This window comes from Oryctolagus cuniculus, chromosome 5 (assembly GCF_964237555.1).
Source record: "Oryctolagus cuniculus chromosome 5, mOryCun1.1, whole genome shotgun sequence".
Taxonomy (NCBI): Eukaryota; Metazoa; Chordata; class Mammalia; order Lagomorpha; family Leporidae; genus Oryctolagus; species Oryctolagus cuniculus.
Window position 1 is genome coordinate 140,608,798 of NC_091436.1, and position 19,716 is coordinate 140,628,513.

Genomic DNA, 19,716 nt, shown 5'->3' on the forward strand with positions numbered 1-19,716 from the left:
TAAGAATACATCAAAACCAAAGACCAATTCTTGGGGGTGGAGAAAGAAAAGACCCTGAAGAAAGAGGTGAAACTCAAACCAATGGCCCTCAAGGAGTCCACAGTTGTGGCTTTCCCCAGAGTCAATGTCCAGGACTGGTAGACGGGAAAGCCATGATTACCAAGGAGACAGAAAGGAGAGGGTGATGTTGGTGGGGGTGGCAGTGAGGCAAATTTTGAGAAAAAAAACCAAACAGATAAAACCAAAGGAAAAAAAAAGGGGCTATTGAAAAGACATGGTGACAGCTTTGGTTGCAGCTGCAATGGCAGTGGTGGCAGTGATGGCAATGGTTGATTTGGTGGTGTCCAGAAGAGGGGGACCTTTGTGGCCTTAGCACCATGGAATTGTAGTGCTCTCAGAGGTCCCAGGGGTGGCACAGGTAGACCAGGGTGAGCAGCTTCTTGTTGTACTCCTTCCAGGTAACAACAGCAGGTGAATCGGCCTGCATTACCTCCATGATTGTATACAAGACTTGTGACCGGGTCCTCAACTGAAGCTGCCCTCCCCATGACACTTTGCACATGATGTTGCAGTATCTCATGAAGTGGTTGTGGGTGCCATCATCGTTGATGTTCGAGTCACTGAAGAATGGCATGAAGTCATTAATGTGCTTCTGCATGTACTTGGAGGTGCGGTGACACCACTACTAATGGCCACTGAGGACATCAGCTGGTCTTGGATGGTGTGATACATGCAGTGGCCGTTGGAGGCCGGGGATTTTTAAGGAGATGGGTCTTGCTTCCCCACCTCTGCTCCTCTTGGAACAAAGGGCTTTTTGGATGTAAATAGAAAAGCTTCTATCTGAGTTTTCCCCTGAAGGTATCAGACAGGAGGAAGCCCAGCTGGTACCATCCTGAGTTTAGAGGAAGGGTGAGCAAGACCCCTGCAGAATGGGGCTCTGGAGCAGGGTGTTTGAAGAGCAAATACTGGGCTGTACCTGGGAGATTGTGGAAAATTTGTCAGGCAGAAGGGGCGGGGACCTCCACCTGGCAGGTTATCAGGTAGAAGGGGGCAGGGCAGGATGCGAATACCGGGCTGCCCCTGAAACATTGTCAGGATGACTTTGAGATGCAGATGCATATGCTGGACATAGATGTCTTCTCTTTAGGCCTTTATGTCACACACACATAAGCTCATAACTGACTTCCTACCTAACATTCCCCCCTTAAGAGGTAATACCCAAAATTCTTCTTTGGGATTATGGATGGAGTTCTGTTTTCTGTAACTTCTTCAAAGCTGGCATGTGGGCGTTGAGGGGGATTTGGGTATTTCCTCTTGCTATCGAGAGACAGAGATTTTCTATCTACTGCTTTACTTCCCAAATGGCCACAATAGCCAGAGCTGAGCCAGACCAAAGCCAGGAGCCTGGAACGCCCACCTGGTGAAGAGGCCCAAGCAGTTGGGCTATCTTCCACTGCTTTCCACAGCATTAGCAAGGAGCTGGATTGGAACCAGCACCCATTTGGAATGCCAGCACTGCATGTAGTGGCTTAGCTCACTGTACCACAATACTGGCCCTGATTTTTACATTTTTACAACAGTTTTATTACATACATATGTGCTCCTAAACACTGTAGTGTTTAGTTTTGCTTATGTTAATGTCCCTTTTGAATATTTGCTTTAAACAACAATATTTTATCTCTAATATTTTATGTTCCTTAATTGAGTAATTCATTTCTTTAACACATTATTTGGTAAATAGATAGAAATATTGTTTTCAATGAATTTTACCCTCTAAATAATAATATATCTTTCTTTTTTGACTTTGATTGCTATGAATCCCATATTATGATATTAATATCCCTGTTTTCAAGAAAAATAGTGTGTATGTGTAAGTATGTACTAAATGTCAGATTTTGAAGTTTACATATTAACTGAATAGAGCAAAATGTTAAAATTATTGAATCTAATAAATAAATAAATAAAATCATAAAAATAAATTTCTTTAACAAACAGTTCTCATAGTTAAATTTTGGACTCTTTCTTTTTTTTTTATTTTTGACAGGCAGAATGGACAGTGAGAGAGAGAGACAGAGAGAAAGGTCTTCCTTTTGCTGTTGGTTCACCCTCCAATGGCCAACGCAGCTGGCGTGCTGCGGCCGGCGCACCGTGCCGATTCGAAGGCAGGAGCCAGGCGCTTATCCTGGTCTCCCATGCGGGTGCAGGGCCCAAGGACTTGGGCCATCCTCCACTGCACTCCCGGGCCATAGCAGAGAGCTGGCCTGGAAGAGGGGCAACCGGGACAGAATCCAGCGCCCCGACCGGGACTAGAACCTGGTGTGCCGGCGCCGCTAGGTGGAGGATTAGCCTATTGAGCCATTGTGCTGGCTTGGACTCTTTCTTTTAAAGATTTATTTATTTATTTGAAAGGCAGAGTTACAGAGAGGCAGAGAGACTGGTCTTCCATCTGCTGGTTCACTCCCCAGATGGCTGCAATGGCCAGAGCTGCGCTGATCCAAAGCCACAAGCCAGGAGCTTCTGAGTCTCCCACGTGGTGAAGGGGCCCAAGGACTTAGTAGAGAGCTGGATTGGAAGAAGAGCAGCTGGGACTGGAACTGGAGCCCATATGGGATGCTGGCACTGCAGGCAGCAGCTTTACCTGCTACACCACTGTGCTGGCCCTGGGGACTCTGACTTTGACAATGAGATGATGTCAGAGGGATCCTGAGGGCCTTGATACCCTTTGAAAGTTCCTTCAGATAACTCATATCAGCATTTAGATTTGACTTCATTTCTGTTAAGAAGGATACATGCCAGAATTTCAAAGTAGTTTCTGTGACTCCCTGTACTTTACCTGTCTTTGAGCTTTATAAAGAATGTCACATTTTATAGTCTTCTCGTTCTTGCTTTTTTCATGTAATAGGTTTCTAGAAATTCATCCATATTGTTGCTTGTAGGAATAATCCATCCATTTATCTGCTGATGATATTCCACAGTTAATTTATCTATTTTCTGTTACTGAAGGGCATTTGGGTTGTTTTGGCCTGGCATGTCTATTTTTATTTTTGGTAAGATTTTCCAAGCTATCTTTCTTTGAGGATGGACCAATATTTTCTCCCAACCACCAAAAGATGATAATTTATAGTAGCTTTTTAACTGAGTTAGGTTGACATTTCTGAACCAGTATTTCAGATTGCAAAGTTTTATAAACTCGCAGGCATTATTAAACACACTGGAAAGAGACCTATGTTCCAATGGGAGCAGTGATGAGCTAAGGTCACCTCATCAACCTGGGCCCAGCTGGGAGGTTTGTAGATGTCTGAGGTGTTTTGTAACCTGGAAGAATCTCCCTGGCATGATCTTTCACCTTGGCTCATCTTCTGAATTGTTAGAGGGGCAAATGAAATGATATCTTTATTGCTAAAAGAATATATTGTGACATAGATGGAAAAAAAATCAGATGGACACTGAGGTAAAAAGCTGAAGTAAGAATGAGGTAAGAAGGAGATCAAGTTCCAAGAAGAAATTCTGATGAGGTCTGCAGACTGGCAGCAGGGCACCCGGGACAGAGATTGCCCTGACCTTGGGCAGGGAGGGACTTTCATAAAGGAAGGGAAGAGAGGGGAAGGGAAGGAAAGAGAGAGAGAGATCAAAGTCCAAGTTAGTTGTTCACCTTCCTTGAAAGGACACTGTTTCTCAGAATCCAGGCCCTCTCAGGTGGGGAAACTTCTGAATTAGTTTTTCTTGGGAATATTCCAGGCTCACCCTCATTGTAAACACGTTTGGAAATTCCCAACTCCAGGGGAGACTCTTCTGCCTCTTTTCTTTGTGCTGAAGCAACATAATAAGAATACAAGGCATATAGAAATTGACATTTTCATTTGAACCATTACCTACTCTGCTTACATGACTATTGGTTGTTAGTATTCCAAAGAATACTAATATATCATTAGAATGTCAATACAGTAAATGAGATACCATTTGATATCTTGTGTAGTTCCAAGGATTTACTTAAATATTGCTTTCCATTTGCTGTTTTTTTTTTACTTGTTCATTCATTTATAATTCATTCATGCATTTAATATTTATTAAGTATTTCCTGTGCCAGAAAGCATGCTGGGCAGTGCTAAATACATGTTAGTTAGGACACAGTCATGACCCTCAAGAATCCTTCTGTTTACTGAAAATGAAAAGCAAATGTCCCTATTAAAGGGGAAATGTTCTCTGAGAGGTTTTTAGAGGAAGGATGGGAGGTTAGAAGATGGCCACATAACCCACGTAGGGAAGAAGAGATCTAGGGAAAACTTCCTGAGTGAGTTACTGCCTATACTGTGTATTCTTAAAATTCGTAGTGTTGGGGATAGAGTTGGAGGGAAAGATATGCTCACTGGCTTGGAGAGGGCAGAGAACTTTATATGGTCAAGGAAGTGACCTACAGATATGCAACTCAGGTGAGGGCTGTGGGTATAGATCTGGGGGTCTCAGAAGATAAAATATTTCCTGGGAAATGTCATTTCTCTGGCCAAGGTTTCCTTACAGCCCCTGATAAAGGGGCTGTATTAATGTGAAATGGTCAGATGGACAGAGAAGGAAAGGATATGAAAAGAGAGTGGACTAATTTTAAGCAACATTTAACCACCTACTCTCCTTCTTGCTTTCCGAGAAATGACATGATGTTCTCAGAAAGTAAAGCTTACAAATAAAGTTTCAAAAGTGAAAGCAGTTTATGCAAGCCTGGGGTTGAACTTTTCCTTTCTCTTTCCTCAGTCTCTTCCCCATCCCTAACCTGCTGCAAGGATTTCTGTTTCTTCATCTCCCTCAACCTGATCTAACATTTTCTACCTCACCACTGCTCATTTTCTCAGAATCACCAAATCCTATTGGACAGTGAATGTGGGGTAGCCCTTTCCTGCTGGATAGCAAAGTGCTCGAACATAAAGTATTATTTGTTTATTAACTACACTGCAGCAAAAGTGAAAGAAAATTGATGAGAGCATGCAAGAACAAAGGGCACAGTCAAGTTCGACAACACAGTTGTCCGGGCAGGGGATTTCCAGCTCAACTGTTTGCATATAAGCTGGATGCAAGGTCCGTTTGCTCAGTCTCTTCTTTCTGCTCCTTTGATTGCAGGAATGGCTCCCAATGCTTCCACCCTTGCTGTAAGTTTGCATTTAATAAAGGGTATGGGGAAAGGCAAAGCATTTTAAAGAGTTGGGAAGATATCTCAGGGATGGATAGTGTTCTAGAAGGAACAGTGGGAAGTGGGATGGTTGGGAAGGCATCTTGAAGGGGATGAATTAGGCATTGGGATCTGTAGAATGGGAAGGAGGGTGCTCAGAAGAGAAACTTGTTATCTGACTTCTGAGTTCTCTTGTGAATCAAACCTTGGACTGACTGCTGTTCAGGGTAAATGGTAAGAAGTGGGGGTGGACTTAGTGTGCAAGATTTAGAATTATGTCAAGATTTAGAATTATGGAAATTTTTTAAAGGTTTTCAAACTAAGTTTCTTGGTCCTTCCAAAGGATAGCTTTACAAAGCTCATTTATTAACTTATCAATGACCTAATGCAGACTTTAAAGAACAACATATGACCTATGAAGAGAACTTGGAATGAGGGCAAGGAGTATATGTGCCATTTAGGTTGGGAAGATTTTTTTTTAAAGATTTATTTATTTGAAAATCAGACTTATACAGAGAAGGAGAAAGAGAGAGAGAGAGAGAGAGAGAGAGAGGTCTTCCATCCGATGGTTCACTCCCCAGTTGGCTGCAATGGCTGCAGCTGTGCCTATCTGAAGTCAGGAGCCAGGAGCTTCCTCTGGGTCTCCCACATGAGTGCAGGGGCCCAAAGACTTGGGACATCTTCTACTTACTTCCCAGGGCATAGCAGAGAGCTGGATCAGAAGTGGAGCAGCTGGGACTGGAACAGTGCCCATATGGGATGCCGGCACTGAAGGCGGTGACTTTAACTGCTATGCCACAGCGCCGGCATCTGGAAGATATTTTTGAACAGGGCAGCTTTAAAGGGGCAACACAGAGGTGAAATTCACTACATTTCAGGATTTTTCAATTGTTGAAGTAGGACTGAGATGTAGTCTTTACCTTCTTTAAGTGAGGCTCTGGTCTAATTTAAGAAAAAGGTAATATTGTACCATAGGTGGATATAAAAAAGAAGTATAGGAACTATAGATTAACAGCAACACTGAGGATATGAACATAGTGTCACTGCATTAGGAAAGTTACTATAAAGCAATGGAACATTAGAAAAGAAACTACATGTCTTAATCTGGATTTTCTTGTAAGGTAGCCATGGAGGGGATTCTATGGACAGGAATATCCTGAGAGGCTGCCAAGTCTTGAAAATTGTTTGTGAGTTGTTTTTAGAATATGGTGTACAACTTTTGAAGCTTTGTAGTTGGATTTACTTTTTGGCATTTGACAAACTTTATCTGGACAGGAGAGGCAGGTAAAGTGGGAAATCATTATTATATTTTGAGATGAATAAAATGTATGGTTATAAGGTAATGACACTAATATTCTTGCTTATATTGCAACCTGGAAATTTTGAAAGAGAAATTCCAAGAAGGGGAAGGACACATATTGTTGTAGACAAGCCAGAAGACAAAAAAGGTGGTAGAAGGTGAGAACAATTAAGATAGGAGAGCCAGGGGTACAAGAATACTTAAAAAAAATTCATGAGGAAAAAGCATGAAGAGATAAATTTATTTTAGTGCATAAATGTTTGAAATCCATGTATATGAGAATAATGAGTGGCAGGCATTTTAGGCAACTAACTCTCTCTGGCTCTCATTGGGTAGGTGAATGTCTATTGTGAGACACAGGAATTAATGACATTCGAGGCCAACAGACATGACAGAGTACGGAAGATCAATGAACACGTGAGATCTAAGATCAAGATTCCTGTGCAGGAACAGGTCCTTCTGCTGGGCTCCAAGACTCTAGATCCACAGAGAAAGCTATCATCCTATGGCATTGACAAGGAGAAGACCATCCACCTCACTCTGAAGGTGGTGAAGCCCAGTGATGAGGAGCTGCCCTTGTTTCTAGTGGATTCAAGAGACCACGGGCAGAGGCATCTCCTGCAAGTGCGAAGATCCAACTCAGTGGTCCAGGTGAAAGAAATGATCAAGATCCTGACTGGTGCAGCCCCTAAAATCCCGAATGTGACTTGCAATGGAAAAAAACTGGAGGATGGGAAGATCATGGCAGATTACAATATTAAAAAAGGCACTTTACTCTTCATGACAGGTTACTGTATTGGGGGGTGACCACCTTGGGGATGGGGTGATAGTAGGAGTAGCAGAGCTTATTTTCTTTCGATTTACTCAGTAGCCACATCTTCTGATGTCTTCCCAAAATGAATGAGACTCAAATAGATTAAGATTTGGGTGAGGTGGGTAGGATGAAGGAAAATTTCCAACTCTATAATTCTTTGGTCCTAACATAGCTGATTAAATGGCAGGCTCTCGGCCTTTTGGCTAAGATCAAGTGTGTGAAAGGGCAGGATCATTTATAATGTATTATTGAGGATAGGAAGTAAATTTTTAATGTACACTTGAAATAGCATTCAAAGCTAACTTTTTGAAACTCAATCCTTTCTGATTTATAGAAAACTCCTATTTTTTTCCTCTGTAACAAGATAGTAAGTTTTAAATTGGGTTCCATGTTGTATTAATTTCTGTGTTTCTATATTAAACCCAGTGCTTCATCTATAATATCACTCAATTATTGCTGAACCAAATTGACTTTCTCCTTATAGAGAATAGTAAAATGACATGTGAAGAAGTAAATTAATTACTCTGATGATAATTATCATTAATAAATAATTCAGAGATTCAATTAAACTGCTTCCTCTCTCCTTTTTAAAAAAGCTGTTTGGTGTGAAGTGAAATCTGGAATCGTGTCTCCGATTACCCTCTATGTCACATATTTAGTTCCAATTGTTTTTACTTCTGCAGATGGTGGTGGGCATGATAAAGTCTTTTCAATATGGACCTGGAGATTTTGTGTCTCTAGAGGGGACCCTTGTGTGTGGATTACCTCAGAAGGAATGGACGTCCTGAAAGGTAGACACCGATGACCAGTCAGATGGCACACAGAGTCTTGAGTGACGGCTACAGGATTCCTTGAGGACAAGGAACCTGTCTCCCAAGTCATATTTCCTCTCTTGATGAGCTTAGGAGAAAGTTCGGGGGCCATTTTCCCCTCCCTAAACAGGTAAATATAGAGGAAATATTTATTTCCTTCAAGAATCTGAACATTTCCTGATGAGAGGAAGCAATCTTCTCCAATAACCTTGGACTCCCTGAGGACAAATCTTGTATTGTCACTAAATACATAAATAGCATGGAGGCTAGGCGGGCAGACTCTCCAGTGGGCATTTCCTTTCTTGGTTCCTGTCCAGTACCTTTGCCCCGCCCCAACCCAATCACTGTCCCGGGTGCCCTCTCCGCAGACTCCCCAGGAACCTCCTCGCGGCGCCCTTCACCTCCTTATTCCGGAGAGTGTAGATGAGCGGGTTGAGGGCCGGCGTGACCACCGTGTAAAAGAGCGAGACGAACTTGCCCCGCCCCTGGTTGTAGCTGTGTGTGGGCTGCAGGTAGGTGTAGATGGCCGAACCGTAGAAGAGGCAGACGGCAGTCAGGTGGGACCCGCACGTGCCCACCGCCTTCCTCCGACCTGCTCTGGACCGCATGCCCCAAACAGCGTGGCCCACGGCCCCATAGGAAGCCAGGATGACGGTGGACGGCAGCAGCAGGATGACCACGCGGGCGCCGAACATCTGGCACTCAATGGTTTCTCTGCCGCCGCCGCAGGCCAATTTGAGCAGCGCCGGCAGCTCGCAGATGAAGTGGTCCAGCAGGCGCGGCGCGCAAAGCGGTCGCGCAGCCAGGAGCGCTGTTTGCGCGGCGGAGTTGGAGAGGCCGCCTAGCCAAGAGGCGCCGGCCAGCAAGCTGCAGAGACGCGGAGAGGTCAGCCCGGCGTAGTGCAGCGGGCGGCACACGGCGACCGCGCGGTCCAGCGCCATCACGGCCAGGAGGACGCATTCGGCGGAGCCTAGCGCCAGCGAGGCGCACAGCTGGGCCATGCAGCCGCCGCGCGGCAGCCAGAGCGCGGGGGCGCGCAGGTTGGCCAGCAGCGGGGGCACCACGCTCGTGGTGAAGCCCGCGTCCACCAGGGCCAGGTGGCACAGGAAGTAGTACATGGGCGTGTGCAAGCGCGGGTCGCGCACAGCCAGCAGCACCAGCGCCGAGTTGCCTGTCAGAGTCAGGAGGTAGCAGAGAAGGACAAGGACGAAAAGGACCGGCTGCAGGGAGGGCCAGTCGGAGAAACCCAGCAGGAGGAAGCGCTCCTCTGCGCTGTGGTTGCCCTGAAGAGGAAAACTTCCGGAATGTTTGAAACCAAAAGAGGACACCAAATGTGGGGGTGTGCTGGCGGAAGGGCCGGGAGCCCGTGCAATGTTTATTTATTGGCTGTACATTTACAGATCTGAATTTAGTGAGTCGCCTGCTACTTGTTCTTTGATACAAGGGTACTTCGAAAAGTTTGCTGAAAACAGACTTTAAAAACGGGGTTTATCTTGGTGCAAAAATATTTTAAGGCTGTGCATAGTTTGTTTCATAATACACAATTACTAGCTTTTCACAGATGACTTAATAAGTATAAATCTTATGAAGGATACGGAACTTCCGCTTTATGGGTGAACAAACTGAGGGCAGGAAAAGCTAATTTAGTTGTCCTAGGGGCTGACACTGTGGCACAGCGGGTTAACGCCCTAGCCCATTCTAAGTCTGCCTCTCTCTCAGAAAGCACATAATGCCTAAAAATAATGGCAATGCCCAAAACCTGGCCTAACCAACCCTTGGTAATCAGCATTTAGCCTGCTTTGTTTCGGGTGCTCTGTTTTTATTAATACAGCTGCTAAATTAAAATAGAGATGGGAATGGAAGAATCCCAGAGCAGACAAAGCCAGTTAGATCTTCTAAGTGACCTTCACTTTGCTTGACTTGGAAACAAAAGCATTACTTGACCTATTTCTTGCAAATGCCTATATTAGAGGAAAACAGACCAACCAATCAGAAGCAGCCACCAGATGGTTGTGGCTGCCTAACTGCTCAAATGAACTCTAAATTTTTAGTATCTCAGTTAATGCAGAAATTTTTTTAAAAAATATTTATTTTCTTATTTGAAAGGCAGAAAGAACTAGAGAGACAGTGACAGAGAGGGATCTTCCATCTGCTGGTTCACTCCCCAAATACCTGCAATGGCCAAGACTGGGCTGGGCCAAAGCCAGAAACCTAGAACTAAATCTGGGTCTCCCACATGGATGTCGGAGACCCCAGTACTTGAGTCATTACTAATCTCTCCCAGTATACATTAGCAGGAAGCTGGAATCAGGAATAGAGATAGGACTCAGATGCAGGCACTCTGATATGTAATGCTAGTATCCCTGCTGCACCAAGGCCTGCCTCTTTTTGCTGTTGATTTCTGCTTTGCTGTGAACAGAGGCTGATTCCAATGTCCACGCCCTTGTTGATGTAAGAACTAATGTAATGATTGATATAAGTACTGAGGAACAAATGCTTTCTGTAGACCAGAAGTTAGACGTGGTTCTACCTAGCATAGCTGTCAGCTGGTATGGAGAACATGCAATTCCTTTTGTCTCAATTTGTTTATCTGTAAATCAGACTTTGAGCTAGATGGTCTCTGTGGCTTCTGTTTTGGCCCTCCAGCTTTAATATCAAATACTTCTCAATAAATGCCAAGGGAATAAAGGGGACACAGTTCTCTAGGATCTTTTGACCCTTGAATTATGTTTAACTATTTTAATGGGACAGAAACTATGATGATTGATATGATGGATAGATTTCATAGAAACCCTTCTGCTGTATGTTTTCTGATTGGTATTATAATGTAGACAGCTTATCTTAAACATCGTTCATTGCTCTTTATTGAAAAATGAGAATCTCTGATTTTTTAGTTCTCAGGGAAAAAACTCTTCCTTCCATGCAAAGAAAAATTTTGTTTACATGTTTCTCTAATTTTATCCTTATTAGGCAGAACAAATATTAATGTTGTGGTTAAAAACAAGCGCTTGGGAGGGGGACTACTTGGATTTGAATTTTGGGTTTATTGTTTCCTAGCTGAGCAACTTTGGACATATTGCTTAACCTGTCTGTGAGCCAATTTCCTCATAAGAAAACAGAAGTAGGTGAAGAGCACCAGATATACAAAGTTCTGGGGCCGGTGCTGTGGCATAGAAGGTTAAGCATCCACCTGCAGTGCCGGCATCCCATTGCGGATGCTGGTTTGAGTCCCAGCTGTTTCACTTCCTTTCTAGCTCCCTGCTAATGTGCCTGGGAAAGCAGCAGAAGATGGCCCAAGTACTTGGGTCCCTGCACCCACATGGGAGACCCAGAAGAAGTTCAGCCTGGCCCAACCGTGTCTGTTGTGTCCAACTGAAGAGTGAGCCAGCAGATAGATCTCTGTCTTTCCCTCCCCTTTTCCTTTCTCTCTCTCTCTCTCCCTCTCTCTCACTCGCCTTTCAAATAAGTAAAATAAATCTTTAAAAAAACACACAAAGTTCTTAGAACAGCTCCTGGCACATAGGAGATGTTTAGTGAGTGTTAACTATTGTCATCCCTATTTCAGGAACAGGAAATAGGTTTTTAAAAAGAGTTCTTCCTACACTTGGTAGTGACAGAACTGGTATAAAAATTCATAGTCTTTTTTATATATTAGCTCTGATTTTTACTCACCTGAAAATTAGACAATGAGCTTATTTTAAGAAGCAGGATAGCAGGTAAACTGAAATTCAATAATTTGGGGCTGGTGCTGTGGTGTAGCAGGCTAGATGGCAGATGCTGGCATTCCATATGGGTACTGGTCATGTCCTGGCTGCTCCACTTCCGATCCAGCTCCCTGCTAATGTGCCTGGGAAAGCCGGAGAGTATGGCCCAGGTCCTTGGGCCCCTGAACCCATATGGGAGACCTGGAAGAAACTCCTGGCTTTGGATTGGCCCAGCTCTGGTCTTTGCAAACATTTGAGTTGTGAAGCAGTGGATGGAAGATTTTCTCTCTCTGTCTCTTCTTCTCTCTCTCTAACTCTGCCTTTCAAATAAATAAATAAATTTTTTTAACGAATAAATTCACTAATTTGTCTTGGGTCACCTTGTTTGCACATGCTTGATAGGATTTTTACTCTAATCTGAGTAACCTCAGAGTCCTTGCCCTTCCCCCTTTTCTATAAAGAAGGCTCGGTTATGCTACAGACTATGAAGAGCAAGAGGACAAGCTAAGAGACTTTTAGCTGGAAAGTTATTTATTTGAAAGGAGAGGTAGGAGAAGAGAGCAAGAGACAGAAAGTAAATTTGTAGATAATTTTACAGCATTGAGGTTGTACTGGACATGAATAAGGTACAAGAGGTGACCTTTATGCTTATGACCTAATGGTAGCCTGAGAAGCTGTTACAAAACTTTAGATTCTTCAGTGCTATGATTACACTATCACACAGCAGTTCAGTCAGGCGAGCTCTAACCCTTTCCTCTACAAACATGCCACACCATGAAAATAGGCACACAGTGGTAACATTGTACAGATGATATACTGCATGTGTGCACAAGTCCTCCAAATAGCTCAAACATGTAAACATATACAATCAGCCCAGCATTCTCTCTCATACCCAGAGGGCAAATTCTTCATAGAACACTTTGTATACTGTGTCTGCAAGCCTCATTTGATATTCTATAATGTATTTCTCAACTGAAAGGTTATTTTTTTCCCTTGGCAATGTTAACAGCAAACTTACCTTCATGTCTGACCCTGATGTTTAGACCTTGGCTTTTCAGATCATAAGGTGGTTGCTTGCTCCTGCTCTGGATTCTCTAGGTTGAGACAGTGGAGGGAGAGATCAACAGAAGATCCAGTTGCATGTCTGTGTTAATTTCTGGAATGGGTGCCTTAGATCAGAGTCATGTGTCTCAGCAAGAAGGGAGGGTGTGGGTGCCATCTTCCTCTCAGCAGAGGAATGAATAGCACATCTGGAGAAGGAGGTATTTAAGTCTGTGAAACACAGATCCAGGCATAAGTGGTGACGTCTGTTGCTGGAGAGTTTCGTGATGGTTACAGACAAGGCAAGGATTTGAACCTTGCACTGGTTACAAATCAGCAGTAGTCAGGTGGTAGCAAACATATTGTTCCTGAGGCTAAAGGGCGTGGAGCTGGAGAGAAGAAGGGAACATGCCGATGACTGGAGAGGACACAGGGGAATCGACTTCCCCTGTTATCTAGAAGAGAGGACAGAGCTCTGGGGAATCTATGTCCCACTCCTGTAATTAGAACTTTGCATGGAGGTGTCCAGAGAGAAGTCTCCCAGGGTGAAGAAGAGGAAAGTCCTTGCAGTGTGTGAAGGCCAGAGGCAGGCTAGTTCCCTTTCATTTTCATTTCTCTTGGAGTTTTTCTCGGTTGAACGATCTTAAGCTGGCTGCTTAGCCTCAGTGATTCTGTGTTGCTATCTGCAAAACTTGGAGGAAAATCTTTAGTTGCCAGAGATGCAGATTTGTTGACGTCATCCTCGGTTTTGAATGCAGCTTTCTTATGTCATTAGCTTTTGCCAACCACACTCCTCTTTGACGTCATCCCCCCCATCCCCTTTGCTCCTAATTCTTTTAAGATTTTTTAAAATGAAGATTTATTCTCACTTCCTTCTTCAGTTAAGGTCTAGAAATGTATTTTTTAAAAAGATTTATTTTATTTATTTGAAAGACAGAGTTATAGAGAGAGGTAGAGACAGAAGGAGAGATTTTCCATCTGCTGGTTCACTTCCCAGACGGCTGCAATGGCTGGAGCTGCGCTGATCCGAAGCCAGGAGCTTCTTCTGGGTCTCCCACATGGGTGCAAGGGTCCAAGGACTTGGGCCTTCTTCTGCTATTCCAGGCTACTGCAGAGATCTGGATCAGAAGGGGAGCAGCCAGGACTACAACTGGTGCCCATATGGGATGCTAGCGCTTCAGGCCTGGGCTTTAACCTACTGCACCACAGCTCCGGCCCCTGGAAATGTATTGTCCTTTACTTCCTTTATGTCTGCTCTCCTCTTATCTGGCTTAGGTTACCATGTCAACCATTATAGTCACTCCTTTGCACACTCTCGGTGCTTCACTTCATTATATTCACTTGGATAATTGCTATCTTATCTAAACTCAACTATAGTCCTACTCTTTCCCTACGTTTGTTCAGCTGATTGAAGAAAAGCACTACACTCTAGAGAGCAGGGACTAAAGCATTTGATAATCACATTATGCACCCCTAGTCCACTCATTTGTACACATTCTTTATATATCTAGTACAAACTTTCTGGTCTTTCCTCAAATCTGTAATATTCCTCCCTCCCCACTCTTACAGAATATCCTGCTTTCCTAAATAATAATTTTATGTCACTGAAAAAATTTTAAAGAAATTATGGGAGAACTTCCATAAGCTCTCATCAACCCATCTCTCCTACTTGCATGCATGCTCATACTCACCATCTTTTTGTGTGATACTGCTAGCAACATACTATTTGTGGTTCTGTCTGAGGCCAATCCATTTGTCTACTATGTTCCATCCCTTTCCAACTACCCGAGGGCATGATTCTAGCATTTCCCTCTCTCTTCTGTACATAATTTACCCTCTAGTGTACTATCCCCACCAACATGTAAGCATGCTTTAATTACTTTCATTAAAAGTAATCTCTTTATTCCACTGACTGGAGTTATCACCCCAGCTTTGTCTTATATAGCACTTTTCTGCTTTCCTTCTCTTTTGAATTCACTCCATAAGGCTTTGACACAGAAACTGCTTTTGTCAAATGTTACAAATGATCTCTGCATTGCTACATACAATGTTCAGTTTTCAGTTCTCACATTAGCCAGGCCACCCAGTTTCTGCCTATTCTAATTCTTGTATAGTTAGCCAAACCTACCTTGTGCTGCTCTACTCTTGATTATTGCGGTCCATCGACATCTCTACATTGGTGCATCTAATGTAATGTCAGGAGCATGACATTTAAAGATTTACTTATTTGAAAGTCAGAGTTACACACAAAGAGAAGGAGAGGCAGAGGCAGGGAGAGAGAAAGAGAAAGAGAGAGAGAGGTCTTCTATCTGCTGGTTCACTCCCCAATTGGCCACAATGGCTGGAGCTGTGCTGATCTGAAGCCAGGAGCCAGGAGCCTCTTCCAGGTTTTCCATGTGCGTGCAGGGGCCCAAGGACTTGGGCCATCTTCTGCTTTCCCAGGCCATAGCAGAGAGCTGGATTGGAAGTAGAGCAGCTGGGTCTTGAACCCGTACCCATATGGGATGCCGGCACTGCAGGTGGCAGCTTTGCCCACCATGCCACAACACCGGCCCTGATTTTTCCTTTTTTGAAATACCCTTTTCACTTGGTTTCAAGTTGTGTCCGCCCCCGAATCTGTATGTTAAAGTCATGACCCCCAATATAGTGCTGAGATGGGCCTTTTAATAAGTAATTATACAGGGGCCAGTGCTGTGGTGCAGTGGCACAGTGGGTTAAAGCCCTGGCCTGAGGCACTGGCATCCCATGTTGGCGCCGGTTCTACTTCTGGCTGCTCCTCTTCCGATTCAGCTCTCTGCTGTGGCCTGGGAAAGCAGTAGAGGATAGTCTAGGCCCTTGGACCCCTGCACCCAAATGGGAGACCTGGAAGAAACTCCTGGCTCCTGGCTTCGGACTGGCACAGCTCCAGCCATTGCGGCCATCTGGGGAGTAGACCAGCGGGTGGAAGACCTTTCTGTCTCTCTCTCTCTCTGTAACTTTGTCTTTCAAATAAATAAAATGAATCATAAAAAAGAAGTAATTATACTTAAAGAAGTCATAAGGATGAGGTCCTTAAAAGCATAGGAGGTAGACTCCCTCTGAGTTAAGGCAGAACAAGGACCATATAAGAACATGGAGCAGGAGGTCATCTGCAAGCCAGGAAGAGGACCCTCATCACTAATTGTCAGCGGGTACCCTGATCTTGAATTTTCCAGCCTATAGAATGGGGAAAAATGGAATTCTACTGCTTGAACCACTCAGTCTATGCAGTTTGTTATGGCAGCCTGCACTAAGGCAATTTCAAAAGGCACCACCACTTGCCGCATTGCTCCCTTTCCATTTCCTTTGCTGGTTTCTCCTCAGGTTGTTGTTCACTGGACCTCTTCTCTTTTATACATAAATTTCTTAGCTAATCTCAGCATTTCTCAAGGTTTTATATACCACCTGCGTGATGATGACTCTTACAGTTACATTTCCTGTCTAATCGTTTATAGTTCTACCTAATCTGAGCTTCAGATTCCTATGTCCAATTGTCTACTCAATAACAACATTTTTGTATCTCAAGTTTAACAGGCCACAAATGGAGCACCTGTCATCCCCCACCCCAAATGTGCTTCTTCTGTAGCCTTTCTTATCTCTGCTTATGGGACTTCATCTTCCTAGTTGCTCAGATGAAAATATTGGGGTACTGACTCTTTTCATCTCACCCAGGTACAATCTATCAGCAATTTCTATTGACTTTACCTGCAAAAATTTGCCCTGAAACTGTCCAGTTGCAAGCAACCTCAGAACTACCCCTCTGCCTGGTGCAAGCCATGGTTATCTCTCTCCTGGATTATGGAAACAAGGTCCTTCTGTTGTCCTTACCCTTCAGTTCACTTTCTTCTTGAAGCCAGAGCAGACCATTTAAAACACAACACTGATCATATCATTTATTTTCCTAAAATCTCCCAACAGTTTTTTCATGTCACTTAGAATGGAAACCTAGTCCCACAATGGAAAGATTGGGGCTCCTCACTTCAGCAGTGTTGACAACTTGGACCAGATAGTTCTTTGCTGTCCTGTGCATTGTGGGTTGTTTGGCAGCATCCATGGCTTCTCCTCAGAAGATGACAATAGTGCCTCCTCTCCAACTGTGACAATCAAAAATAATCTCCAGACATTGCCGCATGTCCCATGGGGACAGAACTGCCTCACTTGAGAGCTACTGCCTCCCTGATCGGATCCTTTGTTATCTCTCTGGCCTCACCACCTTGGCCCCTGGCTTTTCTATGACCTTGCCAAGGCTGCGCCCACCCCACAGCCTTTGTTCTTGCTGTTTTCGATGCAGGGGATATATTTTCCTCAGACTGCTTCTTGGCCATTTCTCCTCAGCTCCTTCAGAAGCTTTATCTAAGCATCAACTTTTCACTGAGGGATCGTATGGCTATTTTTAGCTTAAAATTTATTTAGCTGACATTCCTATTCCCTGTCCCTGCCATTGCTTTCTTCTTAGCACTCATCATTATGTAACATACCTGGTATTTCACTGATTTTTTTTTTTATCTTTTATTTAATGAATATAAATTTCCAAAGTACGACTCATGTGTTACAATGGCTTCCCCCCCCATACCGTCCCTCCCACCCACAACCCTCCCCCTTCCCACTCCCTCTCCCCTTCCATTCACATCAAGATTCATTTTCGATTATCTTAATATACAGAAGATCAGCTTAGTATACCTTAAGTAAGTATTTCAACAGTTTGCTCCCACACAGAAACATAAAGTGAAAAATAATAGATGATTTTTTTTAAATGATGATGAAATCAGATCAGACCTATTGTCATGTTTAATCCCAGTGAGAGTCAAGTTGGGAATTGATAATTTCTTTCTTTCTTTTTTTTTTTTTTTACAGAAGATCAGTTTAGTATACATTAAGTAAAGATTTCAGTCGTTTGCACCCCCATAGAAACACAAAGTGAAATATACTGTTTGAGTACTCGTTATAGCATTAAGCCTCAGTGTACAGCACGTTAAGGACAGAGATCCTACATGAGGAGTAAGTGCACAGTGACTCCTGTTGTTGACTTTACAAATTGACACTCCTGTTTATGGCATCAGTAATCTCCCCATGCACCAGTTATGAGTTTCCAAGGCTATGGAAGCCCCTTGAGTTCTCCGACTCTTATCTTGTTTAGACAAGGTCATAGTCAAAGTGGAGGTTCTCTCCTCCCTTCAGAGAAAGGCACCTCCCTCTTTGAAGACCTGTTCTTTCCACTGGGATCTCACTCACAGAGATCTTTTTGCCAGAGTGTCTTGGCTTTCCATGCCTGAAATACTCTCATGGGCTTTTCAGCCAGATCCGAGTGCCTTTAGGGCTGATTCTGAGGCCAGAGTGCTATTTAGGACATCCGCCATTCTATGAGTCTGCTGAGTATCTCACTTCCCATGTTGGATCACTCTCCCCTTTATTTATTCTATCGGTTGGTGTTAGCAGATACTAGACTTGTTTATGTGCTCCCTTTGACTCTTAGTCCTTTCATTATGATCAATTGTGAACTGAAATTGATCACTTGGAGTAGTGAGATGGCATTGGCACATGCCACCTTGATGGGATTGAATTGGAATCCCCTGGTATGTTTCCAACTCTACCAATAGGGGCAAGTCAGCCCGAGCATGCCCCAAATTATACATCTCTTCCCTCTCTTATTCCCACTCTTATGTTTAACAGGGATCACATTTCAGTTAATTTTCAACACTTAAGAATAACTGTGTGATAATTACAGAATTAAACCAGTCATATTAAGTAGAACAGACAAAAAAAAAATACTATGAGGGATAATGTATTAAGTTGTCCATTAGCAGTCAGGGCTATGCTGATCAAGTCACCATTTCTCATAGTGTCCATTTCACTTCAGGAGGTTTCCTTTTTGGTGTTCAGTCAGTTGTCACCGATCAGGGAGAACATATGGTATTTGTCCCTTTGGGACTGGCTTACTTCACTCAGCATGATGTGTTCCAGATTCCTCCATTTTGTTGCAAATGACTGGATTTCGTTGTTTCTTACTGCGGTATAGTACTCTAAAGAATACATATCCCATAATTTCTTTATCCAGTCTACCGTTGATGGGCATTTAGGTTGGTTCCAGGTCTTGGCTATTGTGAATTGTGCTGCGATAAACATTAGGGTGCAGACCGCTTTTTTGTTTATCAATTTAAACTCCTTTGGGTAAATTCCAAGGAGTGGGATGGCTGGGTCGAATGGTAGGGTTATATTCAGGTTTCTGAGGAATCTCCAGACTGATTTCCATAGTGGCTTGACCAGTTTGCATTCCCACCAACAGTGGGTTAGTGTCCCTTTTTCCCCACATCCTCGCCAGCATCTGTTGTTGGTAGATTTCTGTATGTGAGCCATTCTAACCGGGGTGAGGTGAAACTTCATTGTGGTTTTGATTTGCATTTCCCTGATTGCTAGTGACCTTGAACATTTTTTCATGTGCCTGTTGGCCATTTGGATTTCCTCTTTTGAAAAATGTCTATTGAAGTCCTTGGCCCATCTCTTAAGTGGGTTGTTGGTTTTGTTTTTGTGGAGTTTCTTGATGTCTTTGTAGATTCTGGTTATTAACCCTTTATCTGTTGCATAGTTTGCAAATATTTTTTCCCATTCTGTCGGTTGTCTCTTCACTCTCCTGACTGTTTCTTTTGCAGTACAGAAACTTCTCAATTTGATGCAATCCCAATAGTTGATTTTGGCTTTGACTGTCTGTGCCTCCCGGGTCTTTTCCAGAAATTCTTTGCCTGTGCCAATATCTTGAAGGGTTTCTCCAATGTTCTCTAATAACTTAATGGTGTCAGGACGTAGATTTAGGTCTTTAATCCACGTTGAGTGGATTTTTGTGTAAGGTGTAAGGTAGGGGTCTTGCTTCATGC

General features: G+C 43.5%; 2 protein-coding genes across 2 annotated transcripts in view; one reads left to right on the forward strand and one right to left on the reverse strand.

The window, feature by feature from the left end:
* Positions 1–4,726: 4,726 nt before the first annotated feature.
* On the forward strand, positions 4,727–7,841 carry UBD (ubiquitin D). Its single transcript, XM_002714335.5, has 2 exons — positions 4,727–5,138; positions 6,795–7,841. Exons 1-2 carry the CDS (start codon positions 5,061–5,063, stop codon positions 7,263–7,265), a joined length of 549 nt encoding a protein of 182 aa, XP_002714381.2. The 5' UTR covers positions 4,727–5,060; the 3' UTR covers positions 7,266–7,841.
* A 39-nt stretch (positions 7,842–7,880) lies between these two features.
* Positions 7,881–19,716, reverse strand: part of LOC100345169 (putative olfactory receptor 2I1) — a 51,957-nt gene continuing 40,121 nt past the window's right edge. Inside the window, exons 4-6 of the mRNA XM_070074937.1 lie at positions 12,807–12,882; positions 9,483–9,546; positions 7,881–9,380 (exon numbers count right to left, since the gene is read on the reverse strand). Coding sequence (XP_069931038.1) covers positions 8,426–9,380; positions 9,483–9,546; positions 12,807–12,882 — 1,095 coding nt within the window. The 3' untranslated portion in view covers positions 7,881–8,425. The remainder of the gene's footprint in view (positions 9,381–9,482; positions 9,547–12,806; positions 12,883–19,716) is intronic.